The sequence below is a fragment of the Zalophus californianus genome, chromosome 2, assembly GCF_009762305.2.
Source record: "Zalophus californianus isolate mZalCal1 chromosome 2, mZalCal1.pri.v2, whole genome shotgun sequence".
Lineage (NCBI taxonomy): Eukaryota > Metazoa > Chordata > Mammalia > Carnivora > Otariidae > Zalophus > Zalophus californianus.
Window position 1 is genome coordinate 45,091,433 of NC_045596.1, and position 15,645 is coordinate 45,107,077.

General features: G+C 37.2%; 1 protein-coding gene across 2 annotated transcripts in view; it reads left to right on the forward strand.

Moving 5' to 3' along the window:
• The window catches only part of POLR2B (RNA polymerase II subunit B), a 45,624-nt gene that overhangs the window by 13,430 nt on the left and 16,549 nt on the right, over positions 1 to 15,645 (forward strand). For both annotated transcript variants that reach the window (XM_027597929.1, XM_027597930.1), the window contains 11 exons: positions 908 to 1,020; positions 1,142 to 1,361; positions 1,727 to 1,885; positions 5,939 to 6,103; positions 7,191 to 7,387; positions 7,546 to 7,665; positions 8,851 to 9,037; positions 9,707 to 9,850; positions 10,088 to 10,227; positions 10,545 to 10,656; positions 15,303 to 15,457. In XM_027597929.1, the coding sequence (XP_027453730.1) occupies positions 908 to 1,020; positions 1,142 to 1,361; positions 1,727 to 1,885; positions 5,939 to 6,103; positions 7,191 to 7,387; positions 7,546 to 7,665; positions 8,851 to 9,037; positions 9,707 to 9,850; positions 10,088 to 10,227; positions 10,545 to 10,656; positions 15,303 to 15,457 (1,712 nt within the window). The remainder of the gene's footprint in view (positions 1 to 907; positions 1,021 to 1,141; positions 1,362 to 1,726; positions 1,886 to 5,938; positions 6,104 to 7,190; positions 7,388 to 7,545; positions 7,666 to 8,850; positions 9,038 to 9,706; positions 9,851 to 10,087; positions 10,228 to 10,544; positions 10,657 to 15,302; positions 15,458 to 15,645) is intronic.

Genomic DNA, 15,645 nt, shown 5'->3' on the forward strand with positions numbered 1-15,645 from the left:
AGATTGTCAAAGAATGCATAAAGCATTATTTTAGAAGGGTTACTTTAGAAATGGTTTTTAGTTGGGAGTGGGAAGAGGCTGGAGACAGATAAAAACCTTTGAATAGCCTAGGCTTAAGATAATAATGTGTTCTAGACTAGGATGATGGTAGAAATAAGGAGTAGAGGGATGGCTTCCCTTTGGTTCATTATTACCACCAGTTCTTTCTGCTATTTATCTACTCCAGTTTGGGTATCTTGGGTGTTAATTACGGTTAGTGGTCTGTTTAGTCCCATTGTCTCTTTGTTTGAGATTTGGTTTAGAGAGAAACCTACTATCCGTTTATTTCTGGAAAGTTCTCATGGATCTTGTTTTGGGGAGCGAATAGATATTAATTGAAAACTTATTTATTTATTTTTTTTGGAGTGAGCTGAGCTATAGTCAGGGTTGGAAGTTGGAAGTTCTCAGTCCTTTTTAATTAGGATTTTTTTGTATATTGAAGAGCTAGGTTAATTTCTTTGGTGTTCTGTTGAATAAATTAGAGCATGGTCCTAATTGTCTGAATTTATCTTTTCTGGTAACTTTCTACTTATCTTAACCAAGGAGAGGGCGCATAAAACTATATAGATTATTTACATAAATTCTTTAACTATTTGACACAGCATATGAGATATGTGCATAGTCTTTATTTACTTGGGGTGTTTTAAGACTGTTTTGTCTTTTGCCTTAAGAAAGCAATTAAATATTCAACTTGACATCTATGGAATATGGATATTGGCTTTGGAGAGTCCCTGTATTAGTAAAGTGGATTAATTTCAGCAGTTTCTCGAGCTGCTTCTAGTCAAAACGTTAATGTTGATTAAAATGGAATTATTAAAACTTTTATGGAAAAAAGTTACCCTTTTCATGTTTTTTGGTTTCCTTTTAGCCAAGATATTTGCTGAAGTTTGAACAAATTTACCTCTCCAAACCTACCCATTGGGAAAGAGATGGTGCTCCTTCACCAATGATGCCAAATGAGGCTAGATTAAGAAATCTCACGTAAGAATTTTTCCAACAATTGATATTGAAATACAGTTCAGAAAATGTAATTTTGACCAGTTCAATTGAGAGTTTAGCAAATACGTTACTATTATTTATGATCTTACTTTTGTTTCTAAAGGTATTCTGCTCCACTTTATGTTGATATAACAAAAACAGTCATTAAGGAAGGTGAAGAACAACTTCAAACTCAGCATCAGAAAACTTTTATAGGAAAAATTCCAATTATGTTGCGTTCAACTTATTGCCTGTTGAATGGCTTAACAGATCGTGATCTTTGTGAATTAAATGAATGCCCCTTGGATCCTGGTGGATATTTCATTATTAATGGATCAGAAAAGGTATAAGGATTATTTAAAGAAAATTACAATATTGTAATTAAGATTTAAGTTATGAAAGTTCAAATTAAGTAAATTTGGATACAGAATAACCTGGAAGTGGTAATTGAATTATTTAGGGGGTGACAGCTAAACTTATGTAAACCAGAATTTTATTTAGCTATATATGATAAACATTAGAAGTTGGGTGGTGTTTGAGCTTATGTGTTTCTGTGAAGCGTTTATGTAAAATGGAGTTTGTAAAGTTCAAGAATTGATGTTTCAGTGAGCCCATGTGGTCAGATTAAATTAAGATGCAGATTTTACTCTTCTTTCTACTTCAAAGACCTGTGGGTTTTATGGCATAACTTTTTTTGTTGTCCATATAGGTTCTGATTGCTCAAGAGAAAATGGCAACAAACACAGTCTATGTGTTTGCCAAAAAGGATTCTAAATATGCCTACACGGGAGAGTGTAGATCATGTCTGGAGAATTCTTCACGACCCACCAGTACTATTTGGGTTAGCATGCTGGCAAGAGGGGGACAGGTATGGACTGGAATATGATAATATTGTTTGGATTTATTTCTTTTTGTCTAGTCTTATATAAATTTATCAGACTGCATTCTTAGTCAAAAACGTTTTTCTGGAGTATATTGTCAGTGTTATACGTAGGTGTTGTATTATTTAATTATTGCTAGTAGCAAATTACTCCAGTAGCAACATTTATCATCTCACAGTTTCTGTGAATCCAGAATGGGGGTGCGGTTTCACTGGGTCCTCTGGCTGAGCATCTCTTACAAGGCTGCAGTCAAGGTGTTTGCATGACCTGCATTCATCTTTAGGCTCATTTCACGTGGTTGTCTGCAGGATTCAGTTCTCTGTGGGCTGTTGAACTGAGAGACTCAGTTCTTTGCTGTTGGCTGGAACCCTCAGTTCTTGGCCATGTGGTTCTCCTCCATGTAGCTGCTGACAACATGGCAGCTTGCTTCATCAGGGAGAGTAATTGATAAGAGCCATAGAGAGAACAAGCAAGATGGAAATCACAGTCTTTTATAACTTAATCTTAGAGCAACGTCCTATCATTTTTACCATATTCTCTTTGTTAAATGTAAGCCGGTATGTTCATCCCATTCTCAAGGAAAGGGAATTGCACAAGGTAATAATAATAGTAGGTGGGAGTCCTTGAGCACCATCTTAGAAGCTGCCTACCATAGGTATGTTACTTGTAATAATAATACGTGGCCTTGGGGTGCCGGGATGGCTCATTCGGTTGAGCGTCCTACTCTTGATTTTGGCTCAGGTCATGATCTCAGGGTTGTGAGATTGAGCCCCGTGTTGGGCTCCCTGCTCATTGTGGTCTCTGTGCTCAATGCGGAGTCTACTGATTTCCTCCCCCTCTCCCACTGCCCCTCCCCACACTACTGTAGCATGCTCTCTCTCTCAAATAAATAAATAAATGAAGTCTTTTTTTTTTTAAAGGTTTTATTTATTTGACAGGGAGAGCACAAGCAGGGGGAGCTGCAGAGGGAGAGAGAGAAGCAGGCTCCCCACTAAGCAGGGAGCTGGACATGGGGCTCAATCCCAGAACCTTGGGATCATGACCTGAACAGAAGGGAGACGCTTAACCAACTGAGCCACCCAGGTGCCCCAATAAATAAAATCTTTATAAAAAAAAATAGGGTAGCCTTTCTTGAATATTTGCTGTGTGCCAGTTTTGTTACTCAGATTGCTTGATTTTATGTTTACAACTATCTTCTAAAGTAGTTGTAATTGCCTCTATTTAATTTCAGGTACGGTTTTTATTTTGTTTTGAATAAGTCATACATGCACATTAAAATAGTTCAAAAGTAGAAAAAAAGAGTATACTATCAAAAGTAGTCTTCCTTTGACCCTTCCTTTCCCCAGAGGCAGCTGCTTTTGATAATTTCTCATGAATCAGTTCAGAAATAATCTTTTTTTTTTTAAAGATTTTATTTATTTGACAGAGTAAGACACAGCGAGAGAGGGAACACAAGCAGGGGGAGTGGGAGAGGGAGAAGCAGGCTTCCTGCTGAGCAGGGAGCCCCATGCAGGGCTCGATCCCAGGACCCTAGGATCATGACCTGAGCCGAAGGCAGACGCTTAACGACTGAGCCACCCAGGTGCCCCCAGAAATAATCTTAATGCAAAAAATACAAATGGGAGCATGTGATACACAGTTTGAACTTTGCTGGAATCCTTTAAAAACATGTTTAGATGAGCACTTGATCATTATTTTGGAGCTGTTATATTCCATATGTAGATGTAGCATAATTTATTTAACCTTTTCCCTTTTGATGGACATTTAGGTTTCTACTCTTGTGCCTTGCAAACAGTTTTGTAGAGCCTAATACCACCTTTTTAAGTCTTATAAAAATGAAAAACTTGAAGATTAGAGCATTTTAACTACTCGAAGTTAAACACATATGTAGAATAGGTGTTTTATTTTTTTTATTTTTTATTTATTTTAAAGATTTTATTTATTTGAGAGAATGAGAGAGAGAGAGCACATGAGAGGGGGGAGGGTCAGAGGGAGAAGCAGACTCCCCGCTGAGCAGGGAGCCCGATGCGGGACTTGATCCCGGAACTCCAGGACCATGACCTGAGCCGAAGGCAGTCGCCCAACCAACCGAGCCACCCAGGCGCCCTAGAATAGGTGTTTTAAAGAATTAAAATGGTTTTTACTTGTAAATAGAGGTAGAATGGGGCCCAATTACAAGTGTTTGGAAAAGATCTCAGGTGTTATTGATGTACATTCTTTGTTGAGAAGCATTGGCCTAGATTATGAGCGCAAAGAAATGAAAACAGTATATTAAATTATCGTGGCAGCTATGGGCAAAATGAATGAATTAGAGGCAGAGAAAGGAAAATCATCTGGTGCACCTGACTGGTTCAGTCGGTAGAGCATACAACTCTTTTTTTTTTTTTTTTTTTAAAGATTTTATTTATTTGAGAAAGAGAATGAGGGACAGAGAGCACGAGAGGAAGAGGGTCAGAGGGAGAAGCAGACTCTCGGCTGAGCAGGGAGCCTGATGTGGGACTCGATCCCGGGACTCCAGGATCATGACCTGAGCCGAAGGCAGTCGCTTAACCAACTGAGCTACCCAGGCGCCTGGGCCTACAACTCTTGATCTCAGGGTTGTAGGTTTGAGTCCCACGTTGGGTGTAGAGATTATTTAAAAATCAAATCTTAAAAAAATCTGGATTTAGGGGTAAGTTTGATATATGAATCAATTAAGATTCTGTGGCTTCTGTCCTCAAGTTCTGGATAAAATAGAAAACTTCTAAGAATTGATTTTTAGAATGTAGTGAGTTCATTTTTTAGACGAGATTTTGTGGGAGTACATGTTGTGTGCATTATTTTCTTATGTTTTGCTTATTCTGAAAAAGATCTATGATGAAACAAATAATAGACTGGAATAATGGACCTCTAAATAGAAACAACCAAATGGCATTTGGAGTTAATGAGGGCAGAGGGTACAGGAAAAAGAGCAAGATGAAGGTTTGGATATCATTTATGAAGAGTGGTTAACTGAGAACCCGTAAAATGGAATAAGGTGTCTAGGGACCGAGGCCTGAATAGGAGGAGAGAGATGACAGAAATTGTTATTAGAGGGACCATGATAATGTAGGGTTATGAGGCCAAGAGAAGATAGGGCTTAATATTATAGAAGTATAATTAAAATGGAGAAGCTTTTCATACAAACAAGTTTGTATGAAAGTCTAGGTTAGTAACTTATTTATGTGTGTACAATTTTTTTTTTAAAGATTTTATTTATTTATTTGAGAGAGAGAGAGAATGAGAGATAGAAAGCACGAGAGGGAAGAGGGTCAGAGGGAGAAGCAGACTCCCTGCTGAGCAGGAAGCCCGATGCGGGACTCGATCCCGGGACTCCAGGATCATGACCTGAGCCGAAGGCAGTCGCTCAACCAACTGAGCCACCCAGGCGCCCTGTGTGTACAATTAAATATGTGTGTACAATTAAAGAGAAATTGGAAAAAATAAACTTGTGTGAAAGAGGCTGTTTGTTAATTTTGAAATATTATTCAAACGAGAGATATCTTACTGACCAGCTCTGAGTTTGTATTTGTTTTTCATTCGTTGCTTAGCTTTTTTCCCATATTTGTCCATATATATATATATTTTTTAATCCCTCATGTCTGTCTTCCAGAGAGTTTGTGTGGCTTGTTGTGTGTGTGTGTGTGTGTGTGTGTGTGTGTGTGTGTGTGTGTGTTTTGTGGGGGTTTTTTGGCCAGGGGAGAGGGTGTGGGATCAGTGTTCATATTCTTCTGTAGCCAGATGTCATTTCGAAATACAGTATTGGGTAATTCTAATAGAGTCTTGGCAGGCAGATAGTTAGAGGATGGAAGTTCTCTCATGCCTAAATGATCAGCCTGTTCATAAAATTAGTAAACCTGTTCCAGTGGTTTTGAAAAGCAGCCATAGGATGTTCCTTAAAAGTATGGAGGTATATTTCCCTTGAAATACATACAATGAACATGTATATGAAATGATTCTCATGTTTGTGTGTGGCTCTGATCTCTTTGTATTGATATTCTAATGATGTTTTATTTTTCTAGGGTGCAAAAAAGAGTGCTATTGGTCAACGCATTGTAGCAACCCTACCATATATCAAGCAGGAAGTTCCCATCATTATTGTGTTCAGAGCATTAGGTTTTGTGTCTGACAGAGATATTTTAGAGCATATTATTTATGATTTTGAAGATCCAGAGATGATGGAAATGGTAATGTGAAAGCAAAATGTATTTGTAATGTTTTATAAGAGGTTTAAAGTTACTGTTACTAATCTTAAAACATAGTAGAAAGATGCTCTGAAGAGTAATTTAGCTGTCACAAATCCTATGCCATTTACTGTGCAGTGAAAGCCTAAATAGACATAAAAACTAGAGGCAGCCAGAGTTCACTGACAGTAGCAAGAAGAAACCATAGTAAGGAAAATCGTAAAAGCATACTGGTCTGGTGCAATTTAGTAAAAAAGGAAAATGAATAGTTGAACCTTCTTCTTTTTTATTTTGAGGTAATTTCAAACTTAAAAGTTGGCAAAGAACTTATATACTCTTCACCCAGATTCACTAGTTGTTACCTGTGCTACGTTTGATTTAGCATTCTCTCTCTGTATACACACATTATTTTTTTCTAGACCATTTGAGAGTAAGTTTTAGGCATTGTGCCTTTTACTCCTAAATACTTCAGTGTGTATTTCCTAAGAACCAAGACATTCATTACATATTCATAATACAGTTAGCAAAATCAGAACCTTTCACTTACCTTCAAAACTATTAAGCCATAGCTCTTGAGGTTTTTGCCAGTTGTCTTGATAATGTCCTTAATGGCATTTTTTTCCTGGTTCAGAATCCATTCCAGGATTGTGTATTGCATGTCATTTTTATGTCTCTTCACACTCTTTAAATCTTTTGTTGCCTTTTTCCTCAGTGTTTCATAACATTGAAGTTTTTTGAGAGGGTAGACCAGTTACTTCGTAGAAGTTCCCTCTAAAAGGAATTTTTGTTTTGCCATTGTTCGTTAAAATGTAAAAACCAAAAACCACTACTTTTTTTTTATAATAGAATTACTTGTATTTTTTTTACGAAGTATAATTGCCTGTATTGATGAGTGGATTTTGTCAGATCTCTAGATCTTAAAGTGTATTTAAGTTCTAGGATTTTGTGGTTCTTTGGTTTTAAAAAAAAATGTGCATTTTCTATTAGGTACATAGGGATATTTAACATGTTATAAATTAAAGTTACACTTGACTTATTTTAGGGTGAAAATGTGAATTTGAAAATAACTTTCATTTGAATTATCTGATAGGTGAAACCTTCTCTCGATGAAGCTTTTGTCATCCAGGAACAGAATGTTGCACTAAATTTCATTGGCTCAAGAGGGGCAAAGCCTGGTGTCACTAAAGAGAAAAGAATTAAGTATGCAAAAGAAGTCTTACAAAAAGAAATGCTCCCTCATGTTGGTGTCAGTGATTTTTGTGAGACCAAAAAAGCTTATTTCTTGGGGTATGTTAAATACTGTTTTAAGATTTTTGCCAAGGTAACGTTGAGATACAGTTTTTAAAGTTAAAAATGTTAGAAATGTGTTTTTAACATACGAGTTTTTTTAAAAAGCCCAAAGCCGTATGTTTTGTTTTTCACTTCCTTTTTTTTTTATTTTAAAGGTACATGGTTCATAGGTTGCTTCTAGCAGCCTTGGGTCGAAGAGAATTAGATGACAGGGATCACTATGGGAACAAAAGATTGGATCTTGCTGGGCCACTGCTTGCATTCTTATTTAGAGGGTAAGGAATGATAGAATGATATTGTTAAAAGTAGAGAGATTGCACTTTAGATTGATCATTGCACTAATGGAGGTACTAAACTATCTTGGTATCCATATTGGGTACATATGAAGTTAGCTACATTCTTTTTGCCACTTGTCCAGATTTCTGCTTCATGTCTGAGAATTTCAAGTTTGTGAGGACAGTTTATTACTTATATTTTCTTTATTCCTCTGGTAGCTTTATAAGGCGTTTGTCTTGATTTTCTAAGTACTGATGATACTGAAATTTTTAGTTCTGCTTTTGCATTTTTGTTTTTTTTTTTTAAAGATTTTATTTATTTGACAGAGAGAGACACAGCGAGAGAGGAAAAACAAGCAGGGGGAGTGGGAGAGGGAGAAGCAGGCTTTCTGCAGAGCAGGGAGCCTGATGCGGGGCTTGATCCCAGGACCCTGGGATCATGACCTGAGCGAAAGGCAGAATCTTAACAACTGAGCCACCCAGGCGCCCCCTGCTTTTGCGTTTTATAAAAACACAAAAACTGGAGGGAAATCTATCAAAATATTAGCAGTATTGGTGTAATGTGAGTTTTATTTTCTTCATATGTCTTTGTTTTCCATATTTCCTATAATGAGCAAATAACACTTTTATAATCAGAAAAGTTATTTTTAAAAACAAAATATGTAGACAGTTTAATAAAGATTATAGCAATGTTTCTACATACTGTTTTTTTTTTTTTGGTAAAACATTTATTTGGCGTGGGTAGAGAGAGAATTCACGAGCACGGGGTTGGGGGGAGGAAGGGCAGAGAGAGAGGGAGAAGCAGATTCCCCACTGAGCAGGTAGCCCGATGTGGGGCTTGATCCCAGGACCCTGAGATCATGACCTGAGTTGAAGGCAGAGACTCTTAACCCTGAGCCACCCAGCCACCCCTACATATTCTGTTACTTAGTGTGTTGTAGATTAGTGTTTTTCAGCCTTTTGTTTTCACCCCACTAAGGAGCCTCTTTTGACATTTTTTTCCCCTAGTTGCTCCCCTCATATATGTTTGTTCTGTAAGTATATCAGTGCTTTTTACATAAAAAGAGTAATAATACTTCCCTTCCTCCAACTACTTTCCTTCCCATTGTGGGCAGTATTGTCCATATTGAGAATGCATGTTGTTGACCTTTACATATTTAAAATGATACCAATTTTATTTGGCAGTATGTTTAAGAATTTGCTTAAAGAAGTGCGGATCTATGCACAGAAGTTTATTGATCGAGGAAAGGATTTTAACTTGGAATTGGCAATTAAAACAAGGATTATATCTGATGGCCTAAAATATTCTTTAGCTACGGGAAACTGGGGTGACCAAAAGAAAGCTCATCAAGCCAGAGCTGGAGTATCTCAGGTAGGACATTGACTATGACCACAGGTTTGATAGGAATATGTTGTGCGACTAATAGATCCTTTCTTTCATTTAATATAAATTATTTTGCTTTTTTTTTTCTCTCAGGTATAGTGGCACTGGGGGATTTTGAATTACAAAAATGGAATTTTTCTTAAATTAGCTGTTAGCACTACTTAAGAGAGATTAAGGTTTCGGCTTGCATTAAGATAGTTAAGTAGTGTAGCTGCTTGGGAGGTAAGACGGTCCATGTTAGTGAAATATTTATGTTTCTAGAGCTCCATGTTAGATGCTGACCCAGAGAATAAATGGGTATTCCCTTCCTTTGTTGAAAAGTACAGTACAGTGTTGACTTGTGAACAATGTGGGGGTTTGGGGTGTCAGCTCCTACGGAACTAACATCCTGGTGGTTGGAGGTGATCATAAACAAAGTATTTACGTGGGATGTTAGAACTGTACATCACATATTTGCCATCCCTGCTGTTAGGGGCACTGAAGTTACGGGGTGAATGATATTATTCAGGGAAAGGGTGGAGAAAAGAGGGATAGGGAAAGTTTGACAGTTGATTATAGGTAAAAATGTGACTTTGGCTTATTCGAGTATTTGCCAAAAATGTGATAATATGAGTAACAGAAATGCCCAAACTTCAAAGATTTGCTATTGTTTTCTAGGTGTTAAACCGCTTGACTTTTGCATCTACTCTTTCTCACCTACGTCGTTTAAATTCACCTATTGGTAGAGATGGCAAGCTAGCAAAACCAAGACAGTTGCATAATACATTGTGGGGAATGGTGTGTCCTGCTGAGACTCCAGAGGTAATACATTAGAATTTACATTCAGGACAAAAAGTCTACCAATAATTATGTAGGGTATGTAATTACTTGAAGGAGTAAGTAATTATGCTATGTGGTTTTGGAACTAATGTTTATTTATGATTTTGTTTTCAGAAAGTGAGAGTAAATCCTGAAATCAAATTGAATGAAAAATGTTTATGGAAAAGAATTTTGATAGGCATGTTAAATCAGTGTGATTTATTTTTTGTTTATTCGTAGGGCCATGCTGTAGGACTTGTGAAGAATTTAGCCCTGATGGCTTATATTTCGGTTGGATCTCAACCTTCTCCAATTCTGGAATTTTTAGAAGAGTGGAGTATGGAAAATTTAGAAGAAATTTCTCCTGCAGCTATTGCTGAGTGTGTATAGATGTGATTTCTTTCTTTCTTCCTTTCTGTTCCTTTTTTCTTTTTTAAGATTTTATTTAATTGAGAGAGCATGAGCAGGGGAAGCAGTAGACGGAGAGGGAGAAGTAGGCTCCCTGCAGAGCAGGGAGCCTGATGTGGGGCTCAATCCCAGGACCCTGGGATCATGACCTGAACTTAAGGCAGATGCTTAACCGACTGAGCCAAACAGGCGCCCAAATGTGATTTCTTTTTTGAAACTATTGTTAAGCTTTGGTTGTTGCTTAATATAGAGTTACTAACTGCAGAATGCTTTTGGTTTCATATTTTAGTGCAACCAAGATTTTTGTTAATGGCTGCTGGGTTGGAATACATAAAGATCCTGAACAACTTATGAACACCCTAAGGAAACTGCGGCGTCAGATGGACATCATTGTGTCTGAAGTGAGTCTTAATTAAGAGTGCATGATCCTATGGGATTGCTAAACAAGGCATAAGACTAGTGACAATTTTCTTTGCATTGGCATCTTTAACTGCTTTTCCTTCTAGACTACATTGTCAAAAGTCTAGTTGATGTTTTGAGCTAAATTTAATTATAAGGTATTGCTTGCTTTAATGCTTTAGATATATGCTTCTAAAAATTTGACATGTAATTTAAATTATATTTTAGAACTCAAATTATATTTTAAAGTAAAAGGAATTCTTTTGAGGATCTTCTTGTAAAGCTGACAGTAATGCTTTTGAAAAGAATAATCTCTGATTTTTCCTTTTGTCTGAATCTAGAGATTCTTTTTTTTTTTTTTTTTTTTAAGATTTTTAAAATGTATTTGACAGAAACAAAGTGAGAGAGGGAACACAAGTAGGGGGAGTGGGAGAGGGAGAAGCAGGCTCCTTGCTGAGCAGGGAGCCCGATGCTGGGCTTGATCCCAGGACTCTGGGATCATGACTTGAGCTGAAGGCAGATCCTTAACGACTGAGCCACCCAGGTGCCCCTCTTTTTTTTTTTTTTTTTTTTTTAAGATTTTATTTATTTGAGAGAGCGCTCAAGTGGGGTGGAAGGGTAGAGGGAGAGGGAGAAGCAGGCTCCCTGCTGAGCAGGGAGCCTGTCTCGGGGCTCAGTCCTAGGACTTTGGGATCATGACCTGAGCTGAAATCAAGAGTTGGATGCTCAACTAACTGAGCCACCCAGGCACCCAGAGATTCATTCTTAAAATCTGATACACCTCCATAAAGATTTTTATATTTAGGTGGATATTGAAGTGCTTTGGGATTAGGGTAGTTTTTTTTTTTTTAAACATTAATATATATTATATGAGCTTTATTACTACCCCAAATAGGACTTTTGCTTTTAGTGTAGTGTATTAAGGGATATGGCTTGGTTTTTTGATTCCCTTAAATCTATACTGTGGGTTCTGTCTAGGTGTCTAGGTGAAAGTGGGTGTTTGGAGAGAAACGGTAACACACTTAAGCCAGTAGCTGATGTCTTTTCTACGAAGCTGAGCAGGGAAGAGTTTGGTTGCTCCAGGCTTTCCTCTAGCAGGCAGACTCTGGGTTTTGAACCAGGAGTGTTCACAGCTTGAAGGCAGCAACAGCATGCTTCATTTGAGAGCAGGCAGGTCTAGGTCTAAGAGAAAGCCTAAGAAATTGGCTGTATTTTTTATGATTGAGAATTTTGGTAATACCATGTTTTTCTGCTAAGAGCCTTCTTCAGCTTTTTTGTGTTTTCTAGGGTAAAATTAAATTCTTCATGCTGTTTTAGGCCTCTCTATCTTTCCATGGTCCCATTCCCTTAACCTGGAATGTTTGTGCTTCTTGTGCCCTATTCCTCCTCAAAAATGAGCAATAGGGAAAAGGATTCTTACTACCTTTTTTTCAGGTAAATCTCACTTATTCTGCAAAACTTCTCTCTTTTTTTTTTTTTTTAAAGATTTTATTGATTTATTTGACAGAGACAGAGAGGGAACACCAGCACGGGGAGTGGGAGAGGGAGAAGCAGGCTTCCCGCTGAGCAGAGAGCCCGATGTGGGGCTCAATCCCAGAACCCTGGGCTCCTGACCTGAGCCGAAGGTCGACGCTTAACTGACTGAGCCACCCAGGCACCCCTGCAAAACTTCTCTTAACTCTCGTCTCCTTCAGGATACCTTATCTGAACAACCCCCTCCTGCCAGTTTAATTAGATCACAACTTGGCAAAGATTTTCTGGAAAGGGCCAGATACTGAATTAGGCTTTGTTTACATATACTCTCTGTTGTGTATTCACCTCTGCTGTTGTAGTGAAAAGCAGCAGTGTATAAACCAATAAAACTATTTATTTACAAAAATATATGGCAAGTGAGAGTAGGTTTGGCCTTTGACTCCCTGATTTAGATCTCTATGACTGTATATAGTGTATATTTTACTTAAATGTTTTTGACAGAATGCTTGTCCCAGATAGTACCTATTGACTTATTTGCCTTCCTTACTCACTACACCATTAACTCCCCAGAGGGGTAGTGAACATGTATTAATATGACTTTGTATTTTCAGCTGTGAGCATGGTACCTGACATATAGTAGACATTGTTTATTAAATATAGAAACTAACCCTGTGTCCTTGGACTAGGCACTTTAATATCCCGTTAGTGATTTTGGAAAGCTCTAAGTAAGTGGGAGAATTGTGTATTTTTCCTGAAGGAGTCTGGCACTTTTTTCTTTTCCTTCAAATTTTCTAACTACCAGAGGTCCTCATTTTACCCATTTCTGACTTTAGCCTTCTGTTGGACCTGTTAGGCTGTTCTGTCAATAGTCCTCTCTGGACCTATTAAAGTATACATGTTTCCTTTGGGGCTTTGAGGAGACACAGCCCACAATTTATGTCGTCCTGTTAAGACAATGAAACTGTATTTTATTAGGAATTCTCTAAGGATTCAAGGCAATGCATTTGAAAGCAATGTCTTTTCTAGGAATGGATAGTACCACTGATGGTGTTTCTGCTTAAAGACATAGTGTTTCTCCTCAGATTGTTTTTTAAGGGCAGGAAATGGGCTGAAGGTATAGAACGTTTTCTATATAATGGCTTTCGACTTTGTAATTTTGGAGACCTTGATGTTTTTGATCAAGCTTTTATGATTTACTCTTGTTTTTAAACCCAGTAACCTAAATCTTTTCCTTTCTTAAATAAACCCAATCTTTAATCTTTTATAATAAAAGTATCAAGATGTGGGCGCCTGGGTGGCTCAGTTGGTTAAGCGACTGCCTTCGGCTCAGGTCATGATCCTGGAGTCCTGGGATCGAGTCTCACATCGGGCTTCCTGCTCAGCAGGGAGTCTGCTTCTCCCTCTGACCCTCTTCCCTCTCGTGCTTTCTCTCTCTCATTCTCTCTCTCTCTCTCAAATAAATAAATAAAATCTTTAAAAAAAAAAAGTATCAAGATGTGATTTTACTCTCTTAAAGTACTTTTGTTGGAGAAATACCAATCTATTTTTCCATTTTCTAACTCATTGTCAATTCATTTCTCTAGTTGACTTCCAAGATTATATATTAATCTAGATAATTCATTGGAAATTCTTATTTCCTTTTTGACTTATTTCTTTGTAAATAGGTACTTCAAATTCTACAGTGCTTTTAGTAATTATTATGTTTTTTATTGTAAATTCCCCCCCCCCTTTTTTTAAGTAAGCTGTATACCCCACATGGGGCTTGAACTCATGACCCCAAGATCAAGAGCTGCATGCTCTTCTGACTGAGCCAGCCAGATGCCCCTGCCCAAAATATATTTTTATATTTTCTGGGAATATATTTTCTAGTTCTGCTCAGTAGAAATATCACGTGAGCTACATATGTAATTTAAATTTTTCTAGTAGCCTTGTTAAAAAAATTAGAAACATGAAAGTAATTTTATTTTATTTATTTTTAAGATTTTTATTTATTTATTGAGAGAGAGAGAGAATGATAGAGAGCATGAGAGGGAGGAGGGTCAGAGGGAGAAGCAGACTCCCTGCTGAGCAGGGAGCCCGATGCAGGACTTGATCCTAGGACTCCAGGATCATGACCTGAGCCGAAGGTAGTTGCTTAACCAACTGAGCTACCCACGTGCCCCCATGAAAGTAATTTTAATGATATATCTTATTTGACCTGATATATCCAAAATATTACAATTTCAACATCTAATCAGTATGAAGGATTATTTATGAGAAATTTTACATTCTTTATTTTTGTGCGGTACTTTTTTTTTATTATTATAGTTGACACTCAGTATTACATTAGTTTCAGGTGTACAACAGTGATGTGACAACTCTATACATTATGCTGTGCTCACCACAAATGTAGCTACCATCTGTCCCCATAACCGCTATTATAATGCCATTGACTATATTCCCTGCACTGTACCATTTATCCCTGTGACTTATTCATTCCATAACTGGAAGCCTGTACCTCCCCTTTACCCTTTCCTGCCCATCCCCCCAGCTCCCTCACCTCTGGCAACCACCAGTTTGTTCTCTGTATTTATGGGTCTGTTTCTGCTTTATGTGGTATTGCCTTTGAAATCCATTTTGTAGTTTGTACATGTTGTATGGTGCAGCCTGTCTCAGTTCAGAATGAATGGCCACATTTCAAGTGCTTAATAGTGACATGTAGCTAGTGACTGCCGTATTGGACAGATAGACTATAATCCATTTGTTTGATAGGTAAGTGTCAGAAGTTGGGCTTATTACTGAGAAAGTATGATCAATGCAAAGTGATATAGGGTTGGTTACTGAAAGGTTGCAAAGTGAAGTCTCTGTTATTATCAAAGAAGCAAAATAAGGTGTTAAATACTAGTGTTTGTGATGCCAAAAATATATTTTCTTCATTTTACTTTATCTTGCATGACATTGCCAGATATTATTCAGCTTTATAATTATCAAGGTTAAATATTTGTTCTTTAAAAATTTTTAAATTACACCTAGGTTTTTAGTATATTGAACAGTGATAAACTAAGAAAGATTTGTCCATTTTATTTGATAATTGTTTGCTCTAGAAATTTATTAGGAATTTTATTGTATTTTTAGCTAAGTCGTAATGATACAGAGAAAATAAATTCATGAGACTGTTTTGTCTTTTTACTTATAGGTTTCTATGATTAGAGATATTCGGGAGAGGGAGATTCGGATCTATACAGATGCAGGTCGTATTTGTAGGCCACTTCTGATTGTAGAAAAACAAAAGCTACTTCTGAAGAAGAGACATATTGATCAATTGAAAGAGAGAGAATATAACAACTACAGGTAAGAACATGCAGTGAGAAAAAAATTGAGATGTAATTCACATGCCATAAAATTAACCATTTTAAAGTATTACAGTTCGGTGGTTTTTAGTATATTCTCAAGATTGTGCATCTGTCACCACTACCTAATTCCAGAACATTTTTATTGCCCCCAAAAAGAAACTATTAGCAGTCACATTTGTTTTTCTT